The following is a 23,528-nucleotide window of genomic DNA, read 5'->3' as shown; positions in this document are numbered from 1 at the left end:
TGGAGGAATTGCTTCAAGGATCCTAAGTCTTCACATATATAGACCATCAACACCATGGAAGTGTTATTCGTGTGTCTATGAGTTTTGCTCTAAACGACAGAAAACTGAGAAATAATTAAACATGTAGACCTAGTCTAGAACCAAACAAGATTCTTCTAAACAAGAATATAATCCTTATAAGAGAACATAAAATCCAAGGTACCACCATCCAGGAAACCTCTATTCATTTTACTTAAACCGCAGCATCTCGCCAACTCTTCAATCATTCTCATCTCTTAATTGCCATCAGTCAAGTTGGGGTGTCCGGTTTCATCGTTAGCCGAACGCAAATGAGGCCACCCAATCAGCTTGGATTATTCAAATGTAAACGTCTCAATCGTCTCCCGATCGCGAATATTCGTCTCGTTAAGTCTCAAGGAGTCTGTTGACTGGTTGCCGCGACAAAGGAATACAAATTGTTCTCAAGGCGAATCGTCGTCGCTGGCAGTTCGGAGCCCTCGCTAATAGCGCGAGGGTAGCCTGAATATCCCGGTTACGCTCTCCACCGTGCGCGCTCTCTCGTTCCCTCCGGCTGGAAACGGAACCGAATAAGAGGCCAGGAGCGGCGTGGCGTGGCAAGAGAGAGCAGAAGAGGCGCAAACAGAAAAGAAGGGTAGGACGCTGAGACCTCGGGGGTGTAGAGGGCAAGCGGACATCGGTGCATGTGCAAGGAACGCATGCACGCGCGTCTATGGGCGCGCGCACAGACACACCTGGACGTGCTCGAGAACCCCTTCTTCGTAGGGGGAAAGAGAGTGAACAGCAACAGGAGAGAGAACGGGAGAGAATCTCTCTGAAGGTATAGGTGAACCTTCTATAGAAGACCAGATGGGCGTGGTGGCTGTGACGGTTTTCGTCCAATGGGAATTCAGGATCCTCCTGGGCTAGAAGGACAATATAGATGGGCATTTCGCGTGTGGATGGAGACCATCCACAGTTCTGCTTGACAAAGAGTACCAAGTCGAATGCCATCCGTCGCGGGGAGATTCCTGAGTGCCTCTTCCTAAGGCCCAGTATCCGACTAGTCCGACGCGGAAGACCATTCTAGGGAGTTTCGTCGATCCTCCAACCAATCTTCTCTATTTTCCTATCTCGCTGATCTCTGTAGTTGCTCCATCGTCGAGACGGCGTTGTATCAAACCAAGATCAAGAGTTGGGGGATGTAAAACAAAATAGATTTTTCAGTTAATTCTACGTCTTCATAAAGTAGGACTTTAGGAGCTTCCAGTGAAATTTCTGAGACATATTTTTATTGTTATTAAGAGGAGTGAAGATTTGGTTTTGAGTACGCAAATAATAACTTTATACTATTTATAGTGCATACTACACTGTAATGTTTTATTCTTTATTAACTCTGTAACAGTAAGTTTAGCCGTCAATTTGAATTATTCGTTCATAATCGAATAAACAAATTGGGAATATTATACCGAATATTGAATTTTGCTAATATTAATTCAATAGCTCTCAATACTTCTACAAGTAAACATTTCGACCCCTTTCATCATGATTAATTAGAGTCACAAAAGGGCGCAAAATGTTTCCGAATTTTCGGAAAAATTACGAAAATGTTATACATATACACATATAACATAGTTTCCATTTTCGGAGATCACATTAACTAGCCCCAAAACTAAATTTCAAAAATACGTGTAATTAAATTCAAATGCACCTAATCACAATCAAGAGAGATTAAAAAAAAATAATGTCATTACTCTTCAACTACCGTGATTCACTTTTCTAAACTATATATCGATAAATAATAATAAATCGTCTACTTCGACAGTCTCAATCTGCGTTTACTTTCGGCTAATTATCGCCTGACACGTGTAAACCGAAAAGAAAATACGAGACTCCCCACTTTTCCATCAGCGCGGAACAAAAATGGAAGAGTCACAAAGAGGAATCACGGGTAGTCTCGTTAGGTTGTCGCGAATGAAACTGGTCATGGTGCCTCCCCCCATCCCTCTGGACACAGGTCGATCGATATTATCATAACAAATTCCCATCGAGCCCGAATGCCTTTCTCGATGAAGCCTGTACCGTAGCCCACCGGTGGTCTCATTAAACGCAGCGCTCGTATAGTGCGCCGGCTACGTAATGAGAATCAGTTAATTAGTGCCATAGCACGGGGCGGTTTCACTCGGTACATGAAGTGCATCACGTGCACGCTCGCCTTACACGTGAAACCGGAGGGAACGGATATGTAAGCGATGCGAGAGGAATGAAGTGGTTACGACCAGGGAGGGAGAAAGCCAAAGAGATAGAGACGCAAAACGAAGTGGAGCAAACTTCGTTGAGTCACGGAATAATCTTTGACGGTGACAGGTGACTATCTGGAGTCCCTTGGAATTCTGGAGTCCCTTGTACCCACTCGCATGCCATTTTTTTAATTTTTCTCGTATATGATATGACATTTTTATCGTACAAAATGCTAAGCGATGATGGCAGGTTTGAATTTTGTTCAAACGAAATTTTCCCTTATAAAGTATCCTTTGAAATGTTGATGTTTGGTTAAGTTTGTAATTCACGTGGCAGTTTCATTTACAAAAGCTAAGCTAATAACGCAACTTTGAATTTTGTTCAAATGAAATAAATTTTCTTTCTTTTTTTCGAACCCAATTTACTCTGTTGTTTTATTTAACATTATTAATGTGCAACTTATCCTCACTCGGTTGCCAAATGACTGTGCAAATGCATTAGCAGTTCCTTGGTCCATAGATTTGATATTATGATAGTCGGTACAGCTTTGATATTACTTTTAGATTATTATGTACATAGTACTCCTGTGTTAAAAGAAACACTCACCAAGGGAACATCAATGCAATAGGCATTTTTTAAGGAAAAAGAATTAATAAACGAAAACTTGATCTTTTATTTCTTATCGTTTCCCCCTGTTTTCATTAATTGTTACATTTTCTAAATAAATACTCAATCACTAACCCTTATCCAAATGTATCTATATAATTTCAAAAGGGATAAAACGTAACTCACAGTTATATAACAAAACTAGACCAATCAGGGACTCACTGACGGCTGTCAATTTCTAATTATTAAGATAATTGCAAAATGTATCGAATATATCTTTAACAAGGGGACATTTTAGCATGGGAATTATTGGTTCATTCAAATCCACAATCACTGACGAAAATTCTGAAAAAGAACTAGGGGGAATAGGGGTTTAAATAGGTTCGAAATTAGTTCAACATCCCCGCAAAGTCTCTCGATACGCCCCCAGACATCCAGACTAAAACCGAAGCCAGACAAAAGAGGGAAGAAGAAGTGGAGGACGAAGGAATGGGGATAAATATTCGAACGTAGTTTTCATGGAAGTTCATCGGCACGCTGGAGGGCGCATTGACGAGAAAGCGGCATTGTTTGCTGGAGTTGGAAATATGGAATCCGACGGAGAAACCTGCGCCCGTTCGTTCCGCTGTCGCCTCCTTCCGTGGCTGTTTCCAGTCGCCTTTTTTAATTGCCATTGTCATCATCGTGGATGCGTCGCGAACGCTCACAACGTTGCTTTCCTTGTCTTTCACCCTCACCCTTTTCAACCCCTTCCATTACGTACGCAACAGAGACTACCTTATACGTTTCGAAGGAATCTTCAAATGCAGGAGAAATCGAAAGTTGGGGAAATGAAATTTTAGTCTCAACAAGTATATATATAATATTAAAGGCAGAATTTTGGACTTCTAACAAAATTTTGTAGTTTGTACAAAATAAAGTTAGTATGAATATGTAGCCAGATGGTGAAATCTGATATATCACGATTTTTTAATTTTTCAATAGAGCGATTTTAAAATTCGGTAAACCCACATGTTATGAATTGTCATTTTGCCTTTTCCATAAATTATGTGATATAAAGGTATCATTTTTGGCAAACTGATAGATCTCATCTAGATACTGAAATAGTAAATATCCCTATTTTCCAAGAAAAGTGACATATTAGGTCTTGCCATCTGACTACAGAAATAAAAGGATTTCACTGTCAGTGTCAAAAATGGCATTTTGTCAATTCAAAGGAATAAAAAATCGTGTCAAATTAACACTGCACGTCCAAACTCTTTAAAGGGCTAAAAAACGAAGGTAAAGATGAGGAAAGAAATTTTGAAGTGGTGGAAAAAGGAAACAACAGGATGGACAGACGCTTTCATGCGCGCACGACCCGTCCAAGAGGCGCGCGAGCTTTTTAAGCGGACTTGCTATGCAAATTTAATGCTCGTTTCCTCTTTGTGCTGCTCGGTTAAGCTTTTCCATGCACGCACAGCACAAAACTCGACCGATTTTAATAAAACTCGGTCCTATGACGATAGTGCGGGGACTCTTTTCGAGATCTCGATTAGATTCGTGCTTTTCGTGTTTGTCTCAAAAATATTAAATATGAGTGAATATGTTCCTGGCTGAATATGTTCATACTAAACGACGTTTTTGCTTGTAAGAGAGCTTAAGAAATTTCCACGGGAGATTCTTCAAGTTTAATTACCCGTGCTTTAAGAATTACGAAAAGAATCATAATAAAAATTATAACTTCGTATAGTTAAATGAAAGAAAAAAAGGATCTTAAAACTCCCAAAATGTATTCCAAAAATTCAGATTACCTTCTCCGAATATCATTTCGTGATAAAACTAAGTCAGTTTCAATCGATCCAGAAACTTCCCAAGAAATTCATCAATTTAAAATTTCACAAGTTAACCCTATATTATTGACGTTCGATATGTAAGGTTCTGTTCTACACTGTGGCGACAAGCTTCGCTACTTTGCCGCGAGGTGGCGCCACGACCATGATGGCGACTGTGGTCTTTAGGGACCATCGAGAAAATTCGTGACCTTGAAAAATTAATCGTAGGGACTCAAAAGAATCGATACGTAGCGATTCGAACCACAGCCAGTTGAGTGTGGGAAAATGATGAAGGACCTGAGAGAAACTCCTTGAAGGGGTACGGGTGCACAAGGGCCCAAGGATTGCCGTGATCGTCGGTGACCAATTAAACGGGAATTAAGGGTCATTAATTAGTATTCGCTTCCGCACCGCGATGCCATAGGAATCTTTTGCACTGTGGGCACATTATTTGCTGAACGCCGACTGCTCTTCCGTTTCACAGGCCCTTGGCCGCGTCCCATACGCGTTTATTTCCGAGCCGCCAAGGATTTTCTCACCTCCTTTAAGGCACGTCGATTGCACAAGGGATGCAAGTAGTGGGACGAAGCCGATGAGGAATGATCAAAGGGATAGGAAGTTCATAGACCGAATGGTCGGGCTTCGAGGAACTATGTCGTAGCTCCTGGTCGTGGGAAACAAGGTGGGCGAATGGAAGCTCGTAGTTTCGCTTCTTTGGTTAACCGTTGATGATGGAAGAAGCGTAATTGGTATAATCAAGGGCTGTTGTAACAAAGCTAAACAGAGGAGAGTTGAATTTTATAGGAACAAATTTTCCTGTCTGCTAATGCAAAAGTTTAACACGTTCACTGCTGTCCAAAACTACCCGGGCACTTACTTTCTTCCGACAGAGTATAATTTGAATTCTAAATAGAAGATCATACCATGATTTGTTATTGTTACGTATAGTGCATATAGTATCTAAAGTCAAGTGGTACGTAAAAATTGATTTTACAGATTCAAGTAATACTGAACTACTCTTATTTTATGTTTATGTGATATCTGGATACGTTTGTCCAGTAGTGAAAGTGTACTAATACCTGAAAATGTACAATTAACAATGTTCTCATCAACCTTTTATTTAATATTGAGATTGTTCGCTGAGGATAAAGAAAAACAAACCATCAATAAAAGAAGATTATAACCCTACAAAGAACCTTACGTTTGCAAATTTTGTGACCTGTCGCACTTCAAAGCTTTCTTGAAACATATTTTAACGGCGTTTTCAATGCGCAAGTTCAGCCAAAACCTTCAATGGACTGAAGAAGACCCACTAAAGCTTAAACAAAGAAACTTTTTCTTAAACCTGAATTCGCAATAATCAGTAATGTAAATAATCTTCTTTGGACGGAATACAAAATTAATGAAAAACGTGAACAGTACTGTTTCCGTATTTTCCATCCGTAAAAATGGGTATATTCCTACACTTTCTACATCAAAACATAACACAATGACTTCAGTTCTACATATTCTACCCTGATTGCTAATATCTTCACTTTCACCAGCTCTAATTTAATAAAAATCGGTTTCCGAAGTCAAAGCCATCTTGAAAAGCAAGATGCCATTTCCCTCTTTCCCCGTGAGATTATCCCCGCTAGCAGTTCCCAAACGCATAAAGTTCGTTTCCATTGACTCGGCAAAGCCTTCGATCGCTCGCGTTCGGCCGGTTTTCGCGAGGGAGGGCCGCGATTATGGCGACGCCCGCTGATAAATTTCACCGAGGAGCGCGGCGGCAGAAAATCACGCGCTTCGTTGGCAGAGAAGGCAAGAAAGAAAAAGAGCAGAAGGCGCAGAAAAAAGACGAGAGGAGAGCTGGAAAGGAGGATACGTTCGCGTAATGTACACTCGCGCGAATAAAGTGCAGAGAAAAGAGTGGGGTGGGGGTGCGCTCGGGCGAGCCGCGTGGGGGAAGGCGAAACCGCGGAGGACGAGGGGAAAAAATACGTGTGGAGCGTACGAGAGCGACAGAGAGGAAATTTTTGCGAGGGGAAAGGCGATAGCGTGTGGAAGGGGCGAGGGAGAAGTGGTCCGATTAGCCGGCTGAGAGAAAAGGAGAAGGAGAGAACGGCGAGGCGCGCAGAGAGGGGAGGGGAGGCATAAAGAAGGTGGGCGGCATCCTTTGATCTTACGTGCGCGCGCGCGCCCGCTCACACATGTACACACGTGCACGCCGCTTGGAAAAAAGGACGCGCATATCTTCCGCAAAGACCCAATACATATTCATGATTCGGTGTGCACGCACGCGCAAGAAGCCGCGCGCGCGCTCACTCACTTGCTCGTTCCAGCCAGTGCCAGCGGTTTTTGTTTAACGTCGTGTGCACGCATATTGTGCGTATGCACGCCATAAATTTGTATAGTCGCGCGGGTGCGCGGAGAAGCGCGCGCGGGAGAAGTGCACGCGGCGCAGAATGCGCGGGAGAAGTTTCTGCACTTAACTAAACGCTCGAGAGGGTGTCGCCCTCTCCCTCCTCAGCCTCCCGTTCCGCTCCTTCTCTACCCTTCGTCGCTTCTATGCGGTCGGGGAGGGGAGACTTCTGATAATGAAAAACCGTCGCGGATTTTAACGAATATTCGAAAATGAAGCAGCAGTTTGGTGAATTTCAAGGAAGATTAGGGTAAAAGCTCGTTCTATATCTCATAATTTAAGATTTATCCTATACAATGTTATAGAATAAGTTCCATAAAATCATTTGCGATAAATATTTATAAATGAGTGGTCGCAGTCAAGTATATTATGTTAACTTTTGTGCACTGTTTGCATGCATTTAATATACAAGTATAATGAAATAAATTTTTAAAGCATGAATCAGTGTAAATTGTATTTTCACATCCGAATGTGTACCTTAAATATTATTATTCAAAGTCAATGAATTTTATATATATTGAATTCTTATTAACCCTCTATGGGCTGAATTTTTGTTTTAAATATAGACAGTTTGCACAGCCTTTGTTTTGGTATTTCTTTATTTTAGCCCTAACAACCGTCATGAATATTGGTATTGGTTGTTTCGAAGAAATTATAGAATTTTTCCGAAATTCTCATGAAAAAAACTAAAATTATTTGATAAAATGTTAATAAGTTAACATGTGACCTAAAAGTTACACGGGCCCATAGAGGGTTAAGAAAGCACTAAGGATAAAAAGGACTAAATTTCGCACAAGTATTGAGTTTGTAGCAGTAATAATATTAAATCATGTTATGATGTGCTTATTGTGATTTCATCATAAAAAATGATTTACTGCAACGTACAGAAAATTCCAAATTTGTTGAATTAGGTACTGATTTCTGAAAATGAAGAATTTATCATCTCTATAAGGTTTTTGATCAGTTATTTAATAAATCAAGGAAATTTTGGTGCAAATAATTTGTGTTTCATATTATCCAATTTTATTCATAATAAACAATGTAGGATTTTCGTTCGTTTAAAAAAAAAAAACACTTCGTGGTTTCCCGAATTCACTTTCCCTTTTTCATTCACGTTGAGTTCAGGGAAAAAAACCATTTTTATACCATTGAATAGAGCGAAAAATGCGAGAAAGGGCACACCAATCGCGAGGATCAAGAGCTTGAAAGAGGTTGAACTTTCGCCATGAAACAATCGAAGTTTCAATTCCGTTAATCCCAGGGGCGAACAGGGATTCGCTGTCTGCGGTTGAAAGCACTTCGCGCGGAGTCGGCTATTACAGTGACAATTAAAAAGCCGATGGGTTGGCGCCGGCCTATCGAACGTCGCGAGAGCATCCAGGATTTATTTATTTGAAACATGGTCAGTGGTAATTTGGCAAACTGAGTTCTAGAATATCGATACTTCATGGGATAGCGATTCGAAAGGTTGAATGAAAACGACCAAAGAAACAATTCCGCAGTGTTCTATTTCTGCTTTCGTTCTTTTCTTTTCGAGTAAATGAGACCTATATTCTGCAGGTATTATATTTTTAAAAAAATAGAATCCGAAAAACAATATATATATATATATATAATTTTCCTTCACTTGCAAAAGTTTTACAATTAGGACAACATTTTAAAGCAGATACAAATATTGTCAACTTTCGTTAAATATTTAGTGCTATCTTATTTCGATGACACAAATTACACAACAGTACATCACGTTAATTTACAATTCCACTGTTTCAACAGTCACACCAAATCATTATCGATTTTATCACGATCATTCTGTTCACAGTGTGATGGAATTGATGTTACATTCAATCCATCGGTGACCGTTTAAAAAACTGTTTCCCTTGTTCGCGAGTAAAACGAGGATAGAGATAGAGCAGGAAAAAAAGGGCGACGGAAAAAATTGCAAACGCAGAGCACATCGATTGGTGAAAACGGCCAACGACGCGACACGCCTGGGGCGCCTGGCGCCCAGCGATTTACCTGCGAAACATTTCCGGTTGAACGAAAAACGCCTGTCCACGGCAACGCATAGACCCACTCCCCTTTCTCCCACACGATCGATTCCACGTGAATTACATCGGGGAATGCGTGGTCGAATTTATCGGACCGTCCGAGTTCAACCGGGGCCGCGGATCATTCAAGGCCGAGAGTCAATTTATCGGCCCGCGCAGTTCATGCGTGTCATTTTTCATTAACTTGAACGGGCACGATACGTCCAAGACACTGGGAAATAAGGGAGAGGAGGCTCGGATGGGCAGAAGACGTTGGTTTTATGCAAATGAGGGATTCTGTTGGTGGTTCACGTGGATTAAAAAGTCTTAGTGTCACTTAAAGGTATTGATAATGACAGTAACAATCAGTGCAAGATACTTGCGATAGATGGTGACGGATGGAAGAAAGTTTAAATGATGAACGAAATGAAGGAATATAATGTTGAAAAAGGATTGTGAAATATTTATGTTGTACTGGGTGAGATATTCAGAATAAATATGTGATAACGTGAGACCAATGTAAGATAAAATATAAATACTAAAAATTAGTGACAACTTGACTCAATGTTAGTGTCCACATACAGTAAGTTACTAAATTACTCGTCACTCGACTAGGTTACTGTACGTATCTGTTCTAATCTTTATAGACTCATGTTAACATTCGAATTTTTTTACATCTATACATTTCATGTAGCTAAGCCACATTCTTAGAAAATTTGAGCTTACAACTTGGTTCATATCTACGAAATAAAATGTATATTTCTGATAGAAAGGGATTGAATTTATGGAACTTTTCACTTAGAAACAAGAATATACATCAATATTTCAAAAATAGAAATCTATGCTCTATAGTATCCTCTCGATACAAGGTCGAAACAAGCAAAATGATGTAGAATCACTTAGATGCTTAGACAATTTAAAGAATATCTGTAGATCAGCAATTAAAGTCTCTGATCCTTAAACTGAAGATTAAGTAAAATGAAAGACTAGTTCCAAGAAAATATGTATGCCTTTAAGCTTCCATCAAGACAATACTATGTCTCTTTACCTTGTAGCCATAGATATTGGTTAATCGTACTCATAAAAAAAATATGACTTCATTTCTGATTTGAAGTTATTCGATGTAGTCAAAAAAGGAATACTTAACTTTTCATTAGACGTAATTTAAATTTACTATTTGTTATTATTATATATGCTATGCATGTATGCAATATAGATTTATGATATGATAAAACTGATTTTTACGTATATTAGTTTATTTAAAATGTTATAATGGAATTGTGTTCATAGGTATCTGCAAGAAATTTAGAACAAAATTGATTTAAAAATAATTAAAAAGCTTACAAAACGATTATTGTAATTAATTTGAACAATAATAGCCAGCTATAAAGGAAATAGCTAATCTACTATTGATAATTTTTAAAACCAATAATCTGTAATACCAATAATACATTTCATAAAAAAGTAAATTGTTTTCAATTAATATCTCACAAATTTAAGTAATATATAAATACTGTTTTCAACATTCATCAAGCACTTAAATACTACTTGTTTTTGGTGGTAGTTTTTATCTGAACAAGGTAAGGTGGAGACCTCAAACGACACTATACGCTCGTGTCTGTGTCCAACTAGCGGAATCTACTGGATGAACAAAGAAAAAACGTATCTTTGAGGAGCAACGAACGAATTTCTGGAACGGCGGATTAAAAGAATAGGGGGATGCCTGGCGAGATCCTAGATGAGGAGCCGAGACGCGAGCTATCTGGAATCGTTAGCCTTAGAAATCCAGGAACAGGCGATTCCAGGACGTTCTGACGGGGTCTGCGGCGGATCGTCCAGGGCATGTAGAATTATGTAAGATCGCGGGTCGTCTGGAATTCGCAAGGGGCGGCGCTTTTTGAATCGCGAATCCCTTCTCGGAAGGAGAGACGGAGAAGATCCTGGCGTATCCTGCCGCGACTAAGGCAACCGAGCGTGCAATCGCGACTGGTCGATCGAGTTCCTTGCCCGGCAGGTCCAATGATATATCAAATCTATGGCCGGGATAATAAAAAAGAGGGCCACACTACTCCTTAACATCTGAAGTCTACGCAAGACATAGGAAACAGTTTATCTGCAACTATTTACAGCAATTTTTAATGACTTGTTTGGATTTGAAGATCTGACAGCTGTCGAGGTTTTCTAGGAAATATTTTCCATTTTAATGAGGTTTCCTGGGTATCAAAAGTTAAGTACCATTTATAGACGAACTAAATGTTATCTTCATAACATGAGTAATCTACGGACATTTTTCTAAGGTATACTTATTTGTAACATTTTTCGAATACGATTATTCAAATAATGTAACAAGTATATCAATGTCTTACTATCTAAATACTCTCTCATTTGGCTAGAATATCTGCTAATGATTTTGCCTTTTCCTGTTACAAATACAGTACAATTTCGATTAATCAGGTTTTAATTATTTTAGACTCTTTTATTCATATTCACATCTGGTAAAGATAATGACAATAAAAGTATAGTGGAACAACTGAAACTTCAACAATAATCTACCAGAGATAAGTGATTTTGTGAGCTTACACATTAGGAGTACCTACATATTAAAGACAAGCATAGTTAACACAACAAACGAAGATGATAATGAAGATATACCTCCTTAAATCGAAGCATTTAAAACATTTGAAAAAGAACTTTGATGGTTAAAGGCACAAAAAAGAAGTATCTCTAGAAAGTTATACATTTTGAAAAACTTATATAATTTAGCAACTAAAAAGATATAGAATCCTCAAATATTACACAAATTATCAACTCTGTTGATACGTACTTGCATGAATGAAGGTTAATATCAGAAAAAGAATTATTCTATCACCCAAAAATTCCCTCACTCAATCAGTCTTCTCTATTAGTTCGATACCTAGGCTCTACTATACTTTAAGGCCATAAACATCAGAAGACAGAAACAAACACGACCAAGAATTCCGTCACCTACCTTCCAGTTCCTCTTGTATTTAATTTCTGATTTTAGATATCTGAACACCCCTCTAACAATACTGTGGTTTCGCTAGAACTATATCGATTCAGAAGAAGCGTGAAAACCAAAGTTTTCAGTGGAGGAACCGAAGGCTAACCTAAAAGAGCAGATGAGCAGTCCGCGGAAACCGACGGCGAATCGTCAATCGAAGGATGCGCGACGAGAGGAAAGGAGACCGCGGAAAAGAGAAAGAGGGGATCGTGTAAGGGGAAGGGGCACAGAGGAGCCCGAGAACGTTAAGGACCACCCGAGAGAGGAGTTCAGGACTGGTTGGGAACCGGCGGCGCACGCCATACCTTTGGGGGGTCCCTTATCTTCCGCGTCCACTCGGGACCATCCGGGACTGGCAAGACCTGTCCACGGACCTTTTGCTCCCGCTTGAGGGTTCTGCATCCTATTATCGATCAATAGCTACATACACTCTTACATAACTCTTAAATATTGTAAAGTGAGGCTATCCTGTGAGCAGGTTGAGATCGAGGGCATTGGGAATCGTCGAAATCCCTTTAAATCTTTCAGAACTTAAGATCTGTTCTTTTTCCTAGAATCTATTGCTTTTCTATGCACCAGATTCTATTAGTCGAAACCTGTACTTGTCAAAAAGTACTCCGACCTAATTATGTTTACTTTTCGTTTACAACATATAAGTCTTTGTGAAAAACAATATGATTCTCATATGTAACTTGTGAACTTATTAACCCGATAACTGTAGATGACTCAGGATCAGGATAGTAGATTCTATTAGAAATTAGATGAAGAGAATCGACAATTTGTCGCACTCTAAGAATTCGATAGGAGCAAAATTCAATCAATTCTCCTCAATGTTCCAAAATGGAAGATACAATAGACCCAAAGGAGATGTTTCAAGATAGAGGAAGAGGGAGAGGGGGAGAGAGAGAGAGAGAGAAGGATGGCAACAGTTACAACAAAAAAAAGAACCGCACAAGTTCGAAAAGCAAAGGAAGACGCACAAAGCAAAGAGAAAAATCGAAAAGGAACAAAAAGAGGGCAAGAGGCAGAAAAGAGAGATTGAACGATAGAGAGACAAGAAGAGAGAAGAAAGGAGGAGGAGGATAGTACAGAGCAGGGGAAGTCGAGAGAGAAAGAGGGAGAGATATTCTCATTGTGAAGAAAGCCGTATGCGTACGTAGAAGACGTGAGATCCGTTGGACCCGCATGCAGACCTTATTGTGTCCCAAAAGGGCGTATACAGTAGGTACCTTAATGTCGGCATGGATGAAAGCATGGGTACTCCTTTGTCTTTCCTTCGTGAAGCTGCCACAGCAAGTAGCGTGCTCTGCGGGTAGCCCTGCACCATTCCTCAACTACCGTTCGTCGTTTCTTTCTCCCTTTCTCTTTGGTTCCCAGTCTTTCTTGTCTTTACGCGAATCGCACGAGGTAACGTTAGATCGAAACCGATTTCTCGTTTGGGGCTCGGTGCTTTGCTAGTATTAGATACCAGAGTGTTCTTAATATCCGCAAACCTTAATGATGATACTGTCTGAATAAGCCTTTTTCTCGGCTAAACTGATTAATGAAATCAATAACATGAGATTTTAAGTAGCAATGATTATGCCCAAAATTTGAACGTGAAATAATGTAATACATGCAGAGTTTATTAACGCAAAAAACCAAAGAGTATTAACTTAAAATGAACGTAGGTTGACGTTATGTTAATATAGATTAAAAGTTAACTAGCAATACTTTGGCACCTGTACGCTTAATTGGGATTGCAATTCTGAGGAAAATAAATTACTAAATTGTATATAAAGACTGGTTAAACTAGCATAAAAACTATTTGATACTTCGCTTGTATTAATTCACATTTTTTAAGCCTTTTCCAAAATCTACTTTTTTTTTAATTCTTTGCAATTCGATTGCAATTTTCATAAAAATTATCTCAAAGTTAAAATAAAGATCCATCAAGAAACATAGCTATACAAAAATATTAGGTACGTAATTACAAATACAAATTCTGGCAAAACCTTTTATCTGTGAAATATTCAATTTTAGAAGCAACGACATTTTTTCCTTCGTTTCAATGTAAGCGTTTTCACTATACTTCCACGATTACATTTAACGATCTTTATATGTAAATTATCTATATTTTGGCTTCAAACAACAAACAGACACTTTCAAACTACAGTAAATGTCCTAGAACAGCTAAAATAAATGCAGTTAATCAATTTTTAAGGACAAAGTGAATATCAAAGGACTACAGATCTCTCTTTGCCACACTGCTTGCTACACTTTACCACTAAATTTTTATCCCTTCATTCTATCTTTTCTTTTTAAACACCCTTTCTATCTAAGTCAACTAAGGTTTGACATAAAATAAAAATATATCGTAGTAAAAAACTAGAGTAGCCAAAATGAGTAGCCAATTGATTTTGTTACGACTGTAGTACCGACGTCAGTCTTAAGAAAAACGATTAGACTGTTTCTGGGAACTACTCGACAATGGTACCTTTCGCACGATGGTACCCCTCGGTTGGTACCTGTCGCGTGAAGCCCAGGGATCAAGTCGCGTTATTAATGTCTGAACGTCACAGAAGAGAGCGCACAGCCTGCACATTTAGCACCGAGTCGTTGCATGCCGAGGCGCAAAGACGATTCACGGCGACGACGACGTCGATGATGCCCCTGTACACAATACAGAATTCCCCGTTCGCCAATAATTATTTCGACCCACCAAGTTTCCAAGCGCACAATGGGCCCGCTTAAGTCGCTGGTTATTTCGAACTCGTCGACGTCGTCTTTCGCTGTCAGTGTAATAAAGTGACATTAGCCGGCATGCGATTCCGCGATAAACTTTCGAAATTTATATTCCCCACGGACGACTCTCGACCCCCTTCTCCCCCAGACTATGTTCCACCAACTCGCGACGCATTACGAGCTTGCCTTCTTCCGCGGAACCATTCCGTTCTGTGGATTCCCCGGTAATTGCACGAGACACGTCCTCAGGTTTGCAACGATCGCTGATTAATGCTTTCTGTTGAGGACACGAGTCGATCGTAAGTCATTTTGACCTGACAAACCACTAAATTTGAATTTAAAGTAGGTACGCTACCACCTATGAGTATTTGGACATTTGATGGAACTTGTTTGTAGATAGAACATGTTCATATCTTTATTTTAATCGAAGCCTCTCTAAAAGCCTTTTAATTAACGTTATCAATATTTAAATTAATACAACTTATCTGTTACAAATCGTATCAGTAAATTGATAAAAATGATTAAACATTTCCGTAAATCTACCGCTTTCGAGTTTGAGCACTTGTCTCGTATGTTATGAGCCATGTCATTTCACAATTCCTCGATCGAAAGAGCACCCTTCAAATCGGGCGATTGTGGTGATCACTGCATAATTTTAAGTTCATTGTTAGTCAAGTAACTTTTACTAGTTTTTCTAGAAATAAATAACATTCAATTTATATTGGAAGATGTTTATTAGAGTAAAGATAAGAACAATTTAATCGGAGAGCACTAAGTCTCCACATACTTATGGACAATAGCATGTTTCGCTTTTTGAGCGTGGCAGCGGAGTTACTGTAACTCATAATTTTCATGACAATTTTTTAAACTTCCTGAATGGTAGCTATTGATCGTGAATAGTTTATATAGAAGTCATGTTAGGATTTGGACACATAGGTATAGTAATCTTAAGATTACACATACTGAATACTATTTGATGAATTCCAAGGTCTCGAAACGGAAATTTGGAGTCTAAAATATAGTCAGATAGTCCAAAAATTTGCTCTACTAAGTTCACGACTGTTTCTACTTTTAACACTTTGAAAAAAGCTATTCTGTCCTTAGGACACATTTATAGAACTAGGTGTCCTCCAATGAGTTCAAGAAGTACGTACACATGTACAGACATTAGGAGAAGCTTACAATTCTTCAACCTAGATTTTCTCTAATAAGTACCAAACCATGCAAATTCACTGAGTAAATTGCTTTAACCATGCACTTTCACTACGAGGAACCGTGCCCAACCTCTAATTATTATCAACATTGTTCCTAGACCGCCGGATCTTGTGATCAAGCAAAAGTTTGATTGCATTTCCAAGGTGCTTCAGAATAATAAGCCTCTCCGCAAGAAAACAGGTTTTACGGCTCGTCAAAAGTAGCAAGACAAATATAATTATAGAAAAGTCACCTCGACCCATCAAAACTTGAATTGCATTTCTAGGTTCTCTGTCGAGTCACGACTTTGGTTTTCACGAAGAGAAATGGCACGTAAAACAATTCAGACAGAAGAAATCTCGACTAACGGGAGAAGATTAATCGATTAGACTCAACGACTTCACGTGAAATTTCGTATTTCTCCTCGAGGGCCTAATTTATTCTATTCTTCGTGAAATTTAGAGCTTCGGTGGCTAGCAGTGCCACTCGACTCTCTAACAGAGCGTGACGTTGTCAGGTTTAAAACATAAAAGGGATTACAACTACAAAAAAAGAAAATGTAGTTACCATGACTAACGCTAATCAAGACACCCTAATACTGTTTATTCGCCTAATTATGTATGCATACCGAAACCATGAAGTGTCGTACAACACGAAACACTAAGTAAATTAGACCATCATCTGTCAAATTTACATGTACTCCGCAATAGATTCTTTTATTTCTCTAACTCTCTTATTGATCATATTTATGCATCTCTACTGTCTTAAGATGGAAATATCGATTAATTTCTGCAAAGGAAAAGTACCTAGAGTCTATCTTACTTTTATCCATTTACAGTAAACTCAAACCGAAAGTGAAAATGAATTACTAAAAAGTCATTTTATTTATCTCATTTTCATTGAATTATGAACTTATTTCAATTTCCTACAGATCTTTTCGAATTTCCAAGTAGAACCCACTGGATCAAGCTAGAAACTGTCAATTAATATATTGATATTTAACAAGAAAACATTCACACTGAGTGTACTGTGTAGCAGAGGAGAAAGGAAACTAGGAAGGAAACCTGCAACTAGCAATGATACGCCATCGTTATGGAAGGCACCAATTAATCCCAGGATTTCCTTCACGGGACAATATTCAATTCTTCAGAGCGTAAAAAGGGTTTCGCGTGCTCAATAATTTCAAATCCACAAGGACGATGTCATCGGGGAGAAGGAAGGAGAGGAAAGTGGGGAGGATCCCGTGATTCCGATAGCGGAACGACGTGGTGGTTGGGTTCTTCCATCTACTTTCCGATGATGGACAGGCAATACGTGACCGTAAAGCGAAAATTCAACGTTAACATGGACGTTAACATTTAAAATTTTTTAAGAAAGTAATTTTGTCACTATGCTTATTAAACAACCTCAATGCTATATCTCAATCTTCAATGTTTCTATACACTCGTCATCTAACACATCCTCTTTTCGATATCTCGCGTAATAAAGAAATAATAAAAACACATTTCATTTCAGAAACAATGGAAAATTATTTCTGATGAACGATTAGGCTGTCTAACACCGAACGTAATAAAATTATGTAATATTACTTTCCTAGGAGATCAAAAATATATTTAGAACTTGATTGATACAAATTTGAACAGATCATCAGGGTTCCGTCCTTAAAATATAGATAGTAGTACGAGTTACAACAAGAACATGTATTAAAATTAAATTATGTATCCTAAATTTTAGATCAATCTGTGGTTTAAAGAAATACTAATACATGATTTGCATAATGCTTATATTGTGCCATATACCGAAGTTTTGCACACCGCCCAATGTAAACCGAAAATGGAACCAAAGTACAGTCTAGAAAGCTTTCTATCCACGAACTAGAATTATTATCCTCCGGTTGCGCAACCACTGCGACAAAAGAGGCAAAAGTATTATGCAAATGTGAAATAATAACTGCGACATCGAACTTGGAATCCCCGCAAAATTACGCTCCCCGTCGAGCGTTCGCCCCAAAAGGACGTATCGTCTCCCTTTCAGCGCCATTCGCGAACTGGTACCGCCACGAACGAGCAATATGCATCGTTGGCTCTAATTGTTTAGAAATTGCGCGAATCGCGGCCAATTAGCGACATGCACCTTACCACGAAGGACACGAAAAGCAATGGGAGCCAAATGAGATGGTTGAATAACTTAAATTAATATGGCGGTCGAGAACGCCTCCGTTAGAGGACAACAAAGAACTTGTTTAATGTCTTTCCCTAGCCGTTCTTATCTCCGTGGCTAAAAGTCCTTGATTATACGCTTGTTGTTTTGTACGTCAGTATTCGAGTTATATACATACTATAGAAACCTACTGCGTGGAAAGATTCTCAATGATACCGTCAAGCTCATAGCTTTAGTGTTAGTTTGGTAGTTTTATGCGGTATTACCATAAATATGTCAGAAATTTAATTGGCTGCAGACAGTCGTTAGTAAATTGACCAAACAGTTACATTTGTATAGTTAGTAAGAGTAATATAAGAAAAGATAACAAATAAGTTTTAAAAATGTACTCACCAGGTTCTGAAGTAGGGGTCCCATGGAGGTCCTCATACAATTAATTCTCAACTGATATGGTGTTACATCATCACATATTATTAATCTCTTTATGGACTTATAACAACGTTACTAGTATAGGACGCTGCGCAGCGCTCGCAGTGGATGGCGCGGGCAATCCGCGTGTGGCCGTGTGCGTGAAGCACGCGTTAGGCTCTGTGTAAACGAGCGGCGCTACAGAGTCTCATCCCTGTATACATGTTAACAATTTTATAACGCCTAAACAGTGCATTCTGGCGCATGGTTTCTTTTAAACTTTCTCTACTCGGTAAGTCAAATTCATTGATATAAAAAAGAATTGACAACTATATTCATTGTTATAAACAATTTTGCGGCAACGTTTTTGTACAAATGTCTATCAATCCAGAAGTCTACTTTCACCCATAAAAACCCTGACCATTATTTTTTATAACTTGTACAGAATGCTCACAATTTTTTAGTTTAACTTCCTACTTATCCATAAATATTGTTCATACCAAACATAAAAAGTTGAGTTACTGTAAATTTTGTGACTTCACCATATCAGCTAAGTGTTGTTATTACATAAGACATTCACAAATGACAATTCACTTCGTCGACACAAAAAAATGTAAGAACCTGGAGCAGGAAAACTGACTTGGTCAACGCTTCAACCTTGTTGAGCTCATTTCGTAGCAGTCTTCGAAAATAAATTTTCTCCGTTATTTACAGGGATGATGGCCATCGCGGTAACTTTCACGAAAGTTTAGAACGACGCGACGTGCAAACTTCCCAGAAGCGGAGTCGGCGGCCAATTTAAATGTACGTATTGCCCGACGTGATCATTTTGCATCCTTCAACGAGCAACGAGCGTCGTCGTCGTCGTCGTGACACGCGCTAAGAAATTGTTTGGAAGACTTTTTAAAGTTCTGACGACTAAACGTCGAGAAACTTGGTGAAAGTTTAATAGAGCCGACAGGCTGTATCTTTCCATAAACCGGAGACTTGTTCCAATTTCAAAAATTCGCACGGTATCCCAAAATCTCACGGATCAAGAATGACGGTAACTTTCAGGATGTGGCTTCCGGTTAACGAGCGACAGACACAAAATCACGGAAAAAACTGAACAGAGAGCACGATGCGACACCATTGACAACAAGACAAAAAGAGAAAAATGCTTAGTTTTGTGAAACCATTCAATACTTTAATGGGTTGAGTGATTTGAAGTAACAAACCCATTGAGGATTTCATAATAAAATACTTTGAAACTTGCTTGATGTCTACAAGCGTGATTGTTTTAGATATTTACTCTATTAAACCCTTGCCCCTTTCCTTCTTACTAATTCGATACTTGAAACTGATTTTACATTTCAGAAGAAGCCGTCAAGATAACTTCAAGGATAAATTGAGTCTTGAAGTCTATATAACATTTGTTTTTCTAGATATTAAAAATCAGTATCAGAATTTTAAATAATGGAATTTTTTATCTTTGAAATGAACTTAATAAATTAAAAATTTTCTGATACATAGATCGCTTTATAAAAGTAATTATCTTTAAATAGGTAGGTATAATAATCTGAGTAATTACTGTCAGCTATATGAATGTGATCAAATTAATCTACACTAATATTGTAAAATATCATTATAGATTAATGCTGAAGTTGGCCGTTACATACTAGTTTCAATGCTTATAAAGACATGTAAATTCTACTCACCACAATGCTGGTCGTGCCATGCCAATACACCACACAGTAGGGCTAGCGTCTTTCCACTTCCTGTTGGACTTTCCAGAAGACAATTTTCTTTTTTTACGCAACCTTGTATGAGCTAAAAATATTGTCACTAATGTTTATTATAAAATATTCTTAGGCTGTTAATTTTAAAATATAAGTATATGATTTCTTACCTTGTTTATCACAGCAATTTGACAAGAGTACGGTTTCACTGGAAGCTTCACTTTGATCCCTGATATTAACAATTCATGTTGTATTGTTACTTCAGGCACAGTGTGTTCTTTAGATTCAATTTCACCTGATAGTCCAGTGTTATGAAAGGGTTTAAATTTTTTCTCCTGTTTGTGGTGAAACAACTTTGATTCATCATGTATATCATCAGAAGAATCAGAATCATTAGTAAAGTTATGCTTGTTTAGATTCATTTTATTCCAATTGAATATGGAACTTGAAGCCTTTGAACCTGAAGGAAATATTAGGTCTTCTGTTTCTTCATCTGTTTCTATACTATCTGTAGATGCTTGAAACTTATGCAGTGTTTCTTTATTGAATTCTTTAGATAGAGGTGATAATTCATCATCATTTGATGTAATTTGAACTTCTGAAGCTTCGCTTTCATCGTCCGATATTTCAATGATGCTATTTGAACTTATTGGCGACGCATCTTTACACTGAGATCCTTCACTTGATATTCTGTGTCTCTTTAAGCTTAATTTGCTCATTCTGTGAAGACAAATTTTTGAAATTACTTTAAAATTTATGAAATACTACTTTATACGTAATTATTATACACTTTTCAACATTAAAAAAAGAATTTATAATTCCAAAACGCATTTTAAATAAAATTTGTTATATGACACGCGAACTAAACGAAAAAATGTTGTTTTTAACAGGTGTTCAAGGAGAACATAACCTCAATTATTACTGATTGTCACGTACACATTATCACACACCTTAATTTTTCTTGCCACTCTTCAATTTTTATTTTAATCAGCATATAAATAGTGAATCCAATCACTCCAGAAATTACATAAATTACAAGCATTAAATTATATTTTTACAAAACTTCATTACTATCAAGAAATTAAATGTCAGATACGAGGAGGAAATCTTTTATTAGATTATTGCGACTTCGCGATCAACTAATCGAACAAACACGTGACTACGGTGTCACGATTATAATAGTTGAGAATTTTTCGCGGTAATGCATATCCATATAAATAATCCATTGCAATTAGATAATAAAACTAAGTATCCAAAAATCAGCGCGTTTTATTTTACTTTACGATAACTTATGTAGGAATAAAACTGTTTGAATCTATTCTTTATTTGAACAATCGACGAGAAGTACAATCATGCGACAGAAAATACAGGAAATAGATGTACAGAAAGAAGGAAACAAGAACAAGCGTCGCGTCCCTTTAAGTCATGTCGATGGAACTTTCTCGACTGATCTAGACGTACCTGTAGGTATCTAAATGTATTTTGAATTTAACGTGCGACAGCTTGTCAACCGTCTTCGCGGCGTATGAAACACATACACAACAGACGACACTCACGCACGCATACACACACGCTCGCTCGCTCTCTCGTGCCCAACCAGCGCGGGAAAGTTCGCGCCCCTCGATCAGCTGTTCGTTGTACCGAATTTAAATCTTAACACCTTGCGAATTTTCCCGATGCTCGCTGCCTACACTTATAAAAATATAGATAGTGATCAATAATTTAGCCCTTATTTGGCCCTCATTTCCTCAACTCAATGTGTTCCTCGAGTGACAAATTGGCACTGGTTAAATATCAATAAAATGAGAGGAGCAAAATGTATTTTACCTATTATTTTATTGACCAGAGTATCATTTTGTTGACTAACTACTGATTTTGCTCCGTTCTCTATTGCTGTTATTGATTATTTTTGCTCTGTCTTTTACTGTTGATAATTTAAGACGTAGTGTACATATTGTGATTTTCGCTCCATCTTTTACTACTACTCTTCGTTCAAAATTTGTACACACTTGTTATGCACTCAAACACATCTCGTGTGTATATTCAAACTCCAATCCAAATATTAAATTTGGATATTCTTAAATCACTTACAGCTTCTTTCGGCAAAAATAACGTAACACATCTTATCCATTTCGTTAATATTATATGTGTCAAATTGACTCACAAGGCCCTTTTCGTAAGAAATATTATCACACCTTTTCGTCGCATACTTTTCTATTTAAAATACTAGGTATATATACTTTATATTAAAAAACTGAAAGTTACAGGTAAATTTTTTTACAGGCAGCATATTAACATATCTTGAAACTTGAAAATAGTGCCAAATAGACATCAGGGATGAATGAGGATTAAATATAATTCAAAGGATTTTCAAATCCCTTTATTAATAAAAATTCATTTGAATTATACATTTGAGGAAAATTTTGGAATACACGTACACTATACGTTTTCATCAAATGAAACTACTTTTAGCAACGAATATTTACGTAAAGCGGTATTCCAAACAGATCCCATTGTGGAAACATAATTTTTAAACGCAAATAAGATCAGACAGGTGGAACAGACGAGTCCCTCGATTTCAACTTCGAAGAGTTATTCGGTGACCTTCATAATAGAGATTCTCCTTGTGAGGAATAATTTCTGGTTGTGATTTATGCCTTTTCGTCGGTCCAACGTATCAAACTTCTGATTTACGTGGATGTCGTGCTCATGGAGCTTTGAAAGCGGCCCCCATCAAAGGTGGGCCACAAAATTTAAAAGCCAACCGTAGAAAGACGATGTGACTGGAATAAGAAATCTCACTGGTACCACTGGAGCATCCCGCCGCGACATCGCTCCTTATCAAATTATTTGAAAATTCCCACGCACTCGAAGCGCTTTCTCGTGTGCAACCAGCACCAGTTTCCATATTGCCACGAGCGTAGGACGTCCGAGGAGCAGCTCGTCACGTATGTGGAATGAAATTACTCAGCCCAGTGAGCAGTTTCAGCTCACGTATCCTCGCTGAACAATTCTGCCACGGAATCCTCGCGTTTTCACACGGTTATGATGTATATCTTAACGATAACACTCTGCGCGGTAGGAATACTTCCCTGAACGGCTGTCTTTTCCCTTGCCTTTCTTTGCCTGTCAATTAAATTATACAATCCAGTCTTGTCGTGATATAAGATCGATGATACAGATACATGTTGCAAGTATGAAAAATTAGAAAGA

The 23,528-nt window shown here is 38.2% G+C and overlaps 1 protein-coding gene across 1 annotated transcript in view; it reads right to left on the bottom strand.

Moving 5' to 3' along the window:
- The window catches only part of LOC143177016 (Fanconi anemia group J protein homolog), a 71,942-nt gene extending 50,550 nt beyond the window's left edge, over positions 1-21,392 (bottom strand). Inside the window, exons 1-3 of the mRNA XM_076374742.1 lie at positions 21,266-21,392; positions 20,486-21,035; positions 20,295-20,406 (exon numbers count right to left, since the gene is read on the bottom strand). Coding sequence (XP_076230857.1) covers positions 20,295-20,406; positions 20,486-21,035; positions 21,266-21,357 — 754 coding nt within the window. The 5' untranslated portion in view covers positions 21,358-21,392. The remainder of the gene's footprint in view (positions 1-20,294; positions 20,407-20,485; positions 21,036-21,265) is intronic.
- Positions 21,393-23,528: the final 2,136 nt, after the last annotated feature.

This window comes from Calliopsis andreniformis, chromosome 3 (assembly GCF_051401765.1).
Source record: "Calliopsis andreniformis isolate RMS-2024a chromosome 3, iyCalAndr_principal, whole genome shotgun sequence".
In the NCBI taxonomy this organism is placed as follows: Eukaryota; Metazoa; Arthropoda; class Insecta; order Hymenoptera; family Andrenidae; genus Calliopsis; species Calliopsis andreniformis.
Note: the sequence above shows the minus strand (reverse complement) of the source record. Positions and strands in the feature narration are given on the sequence as shown.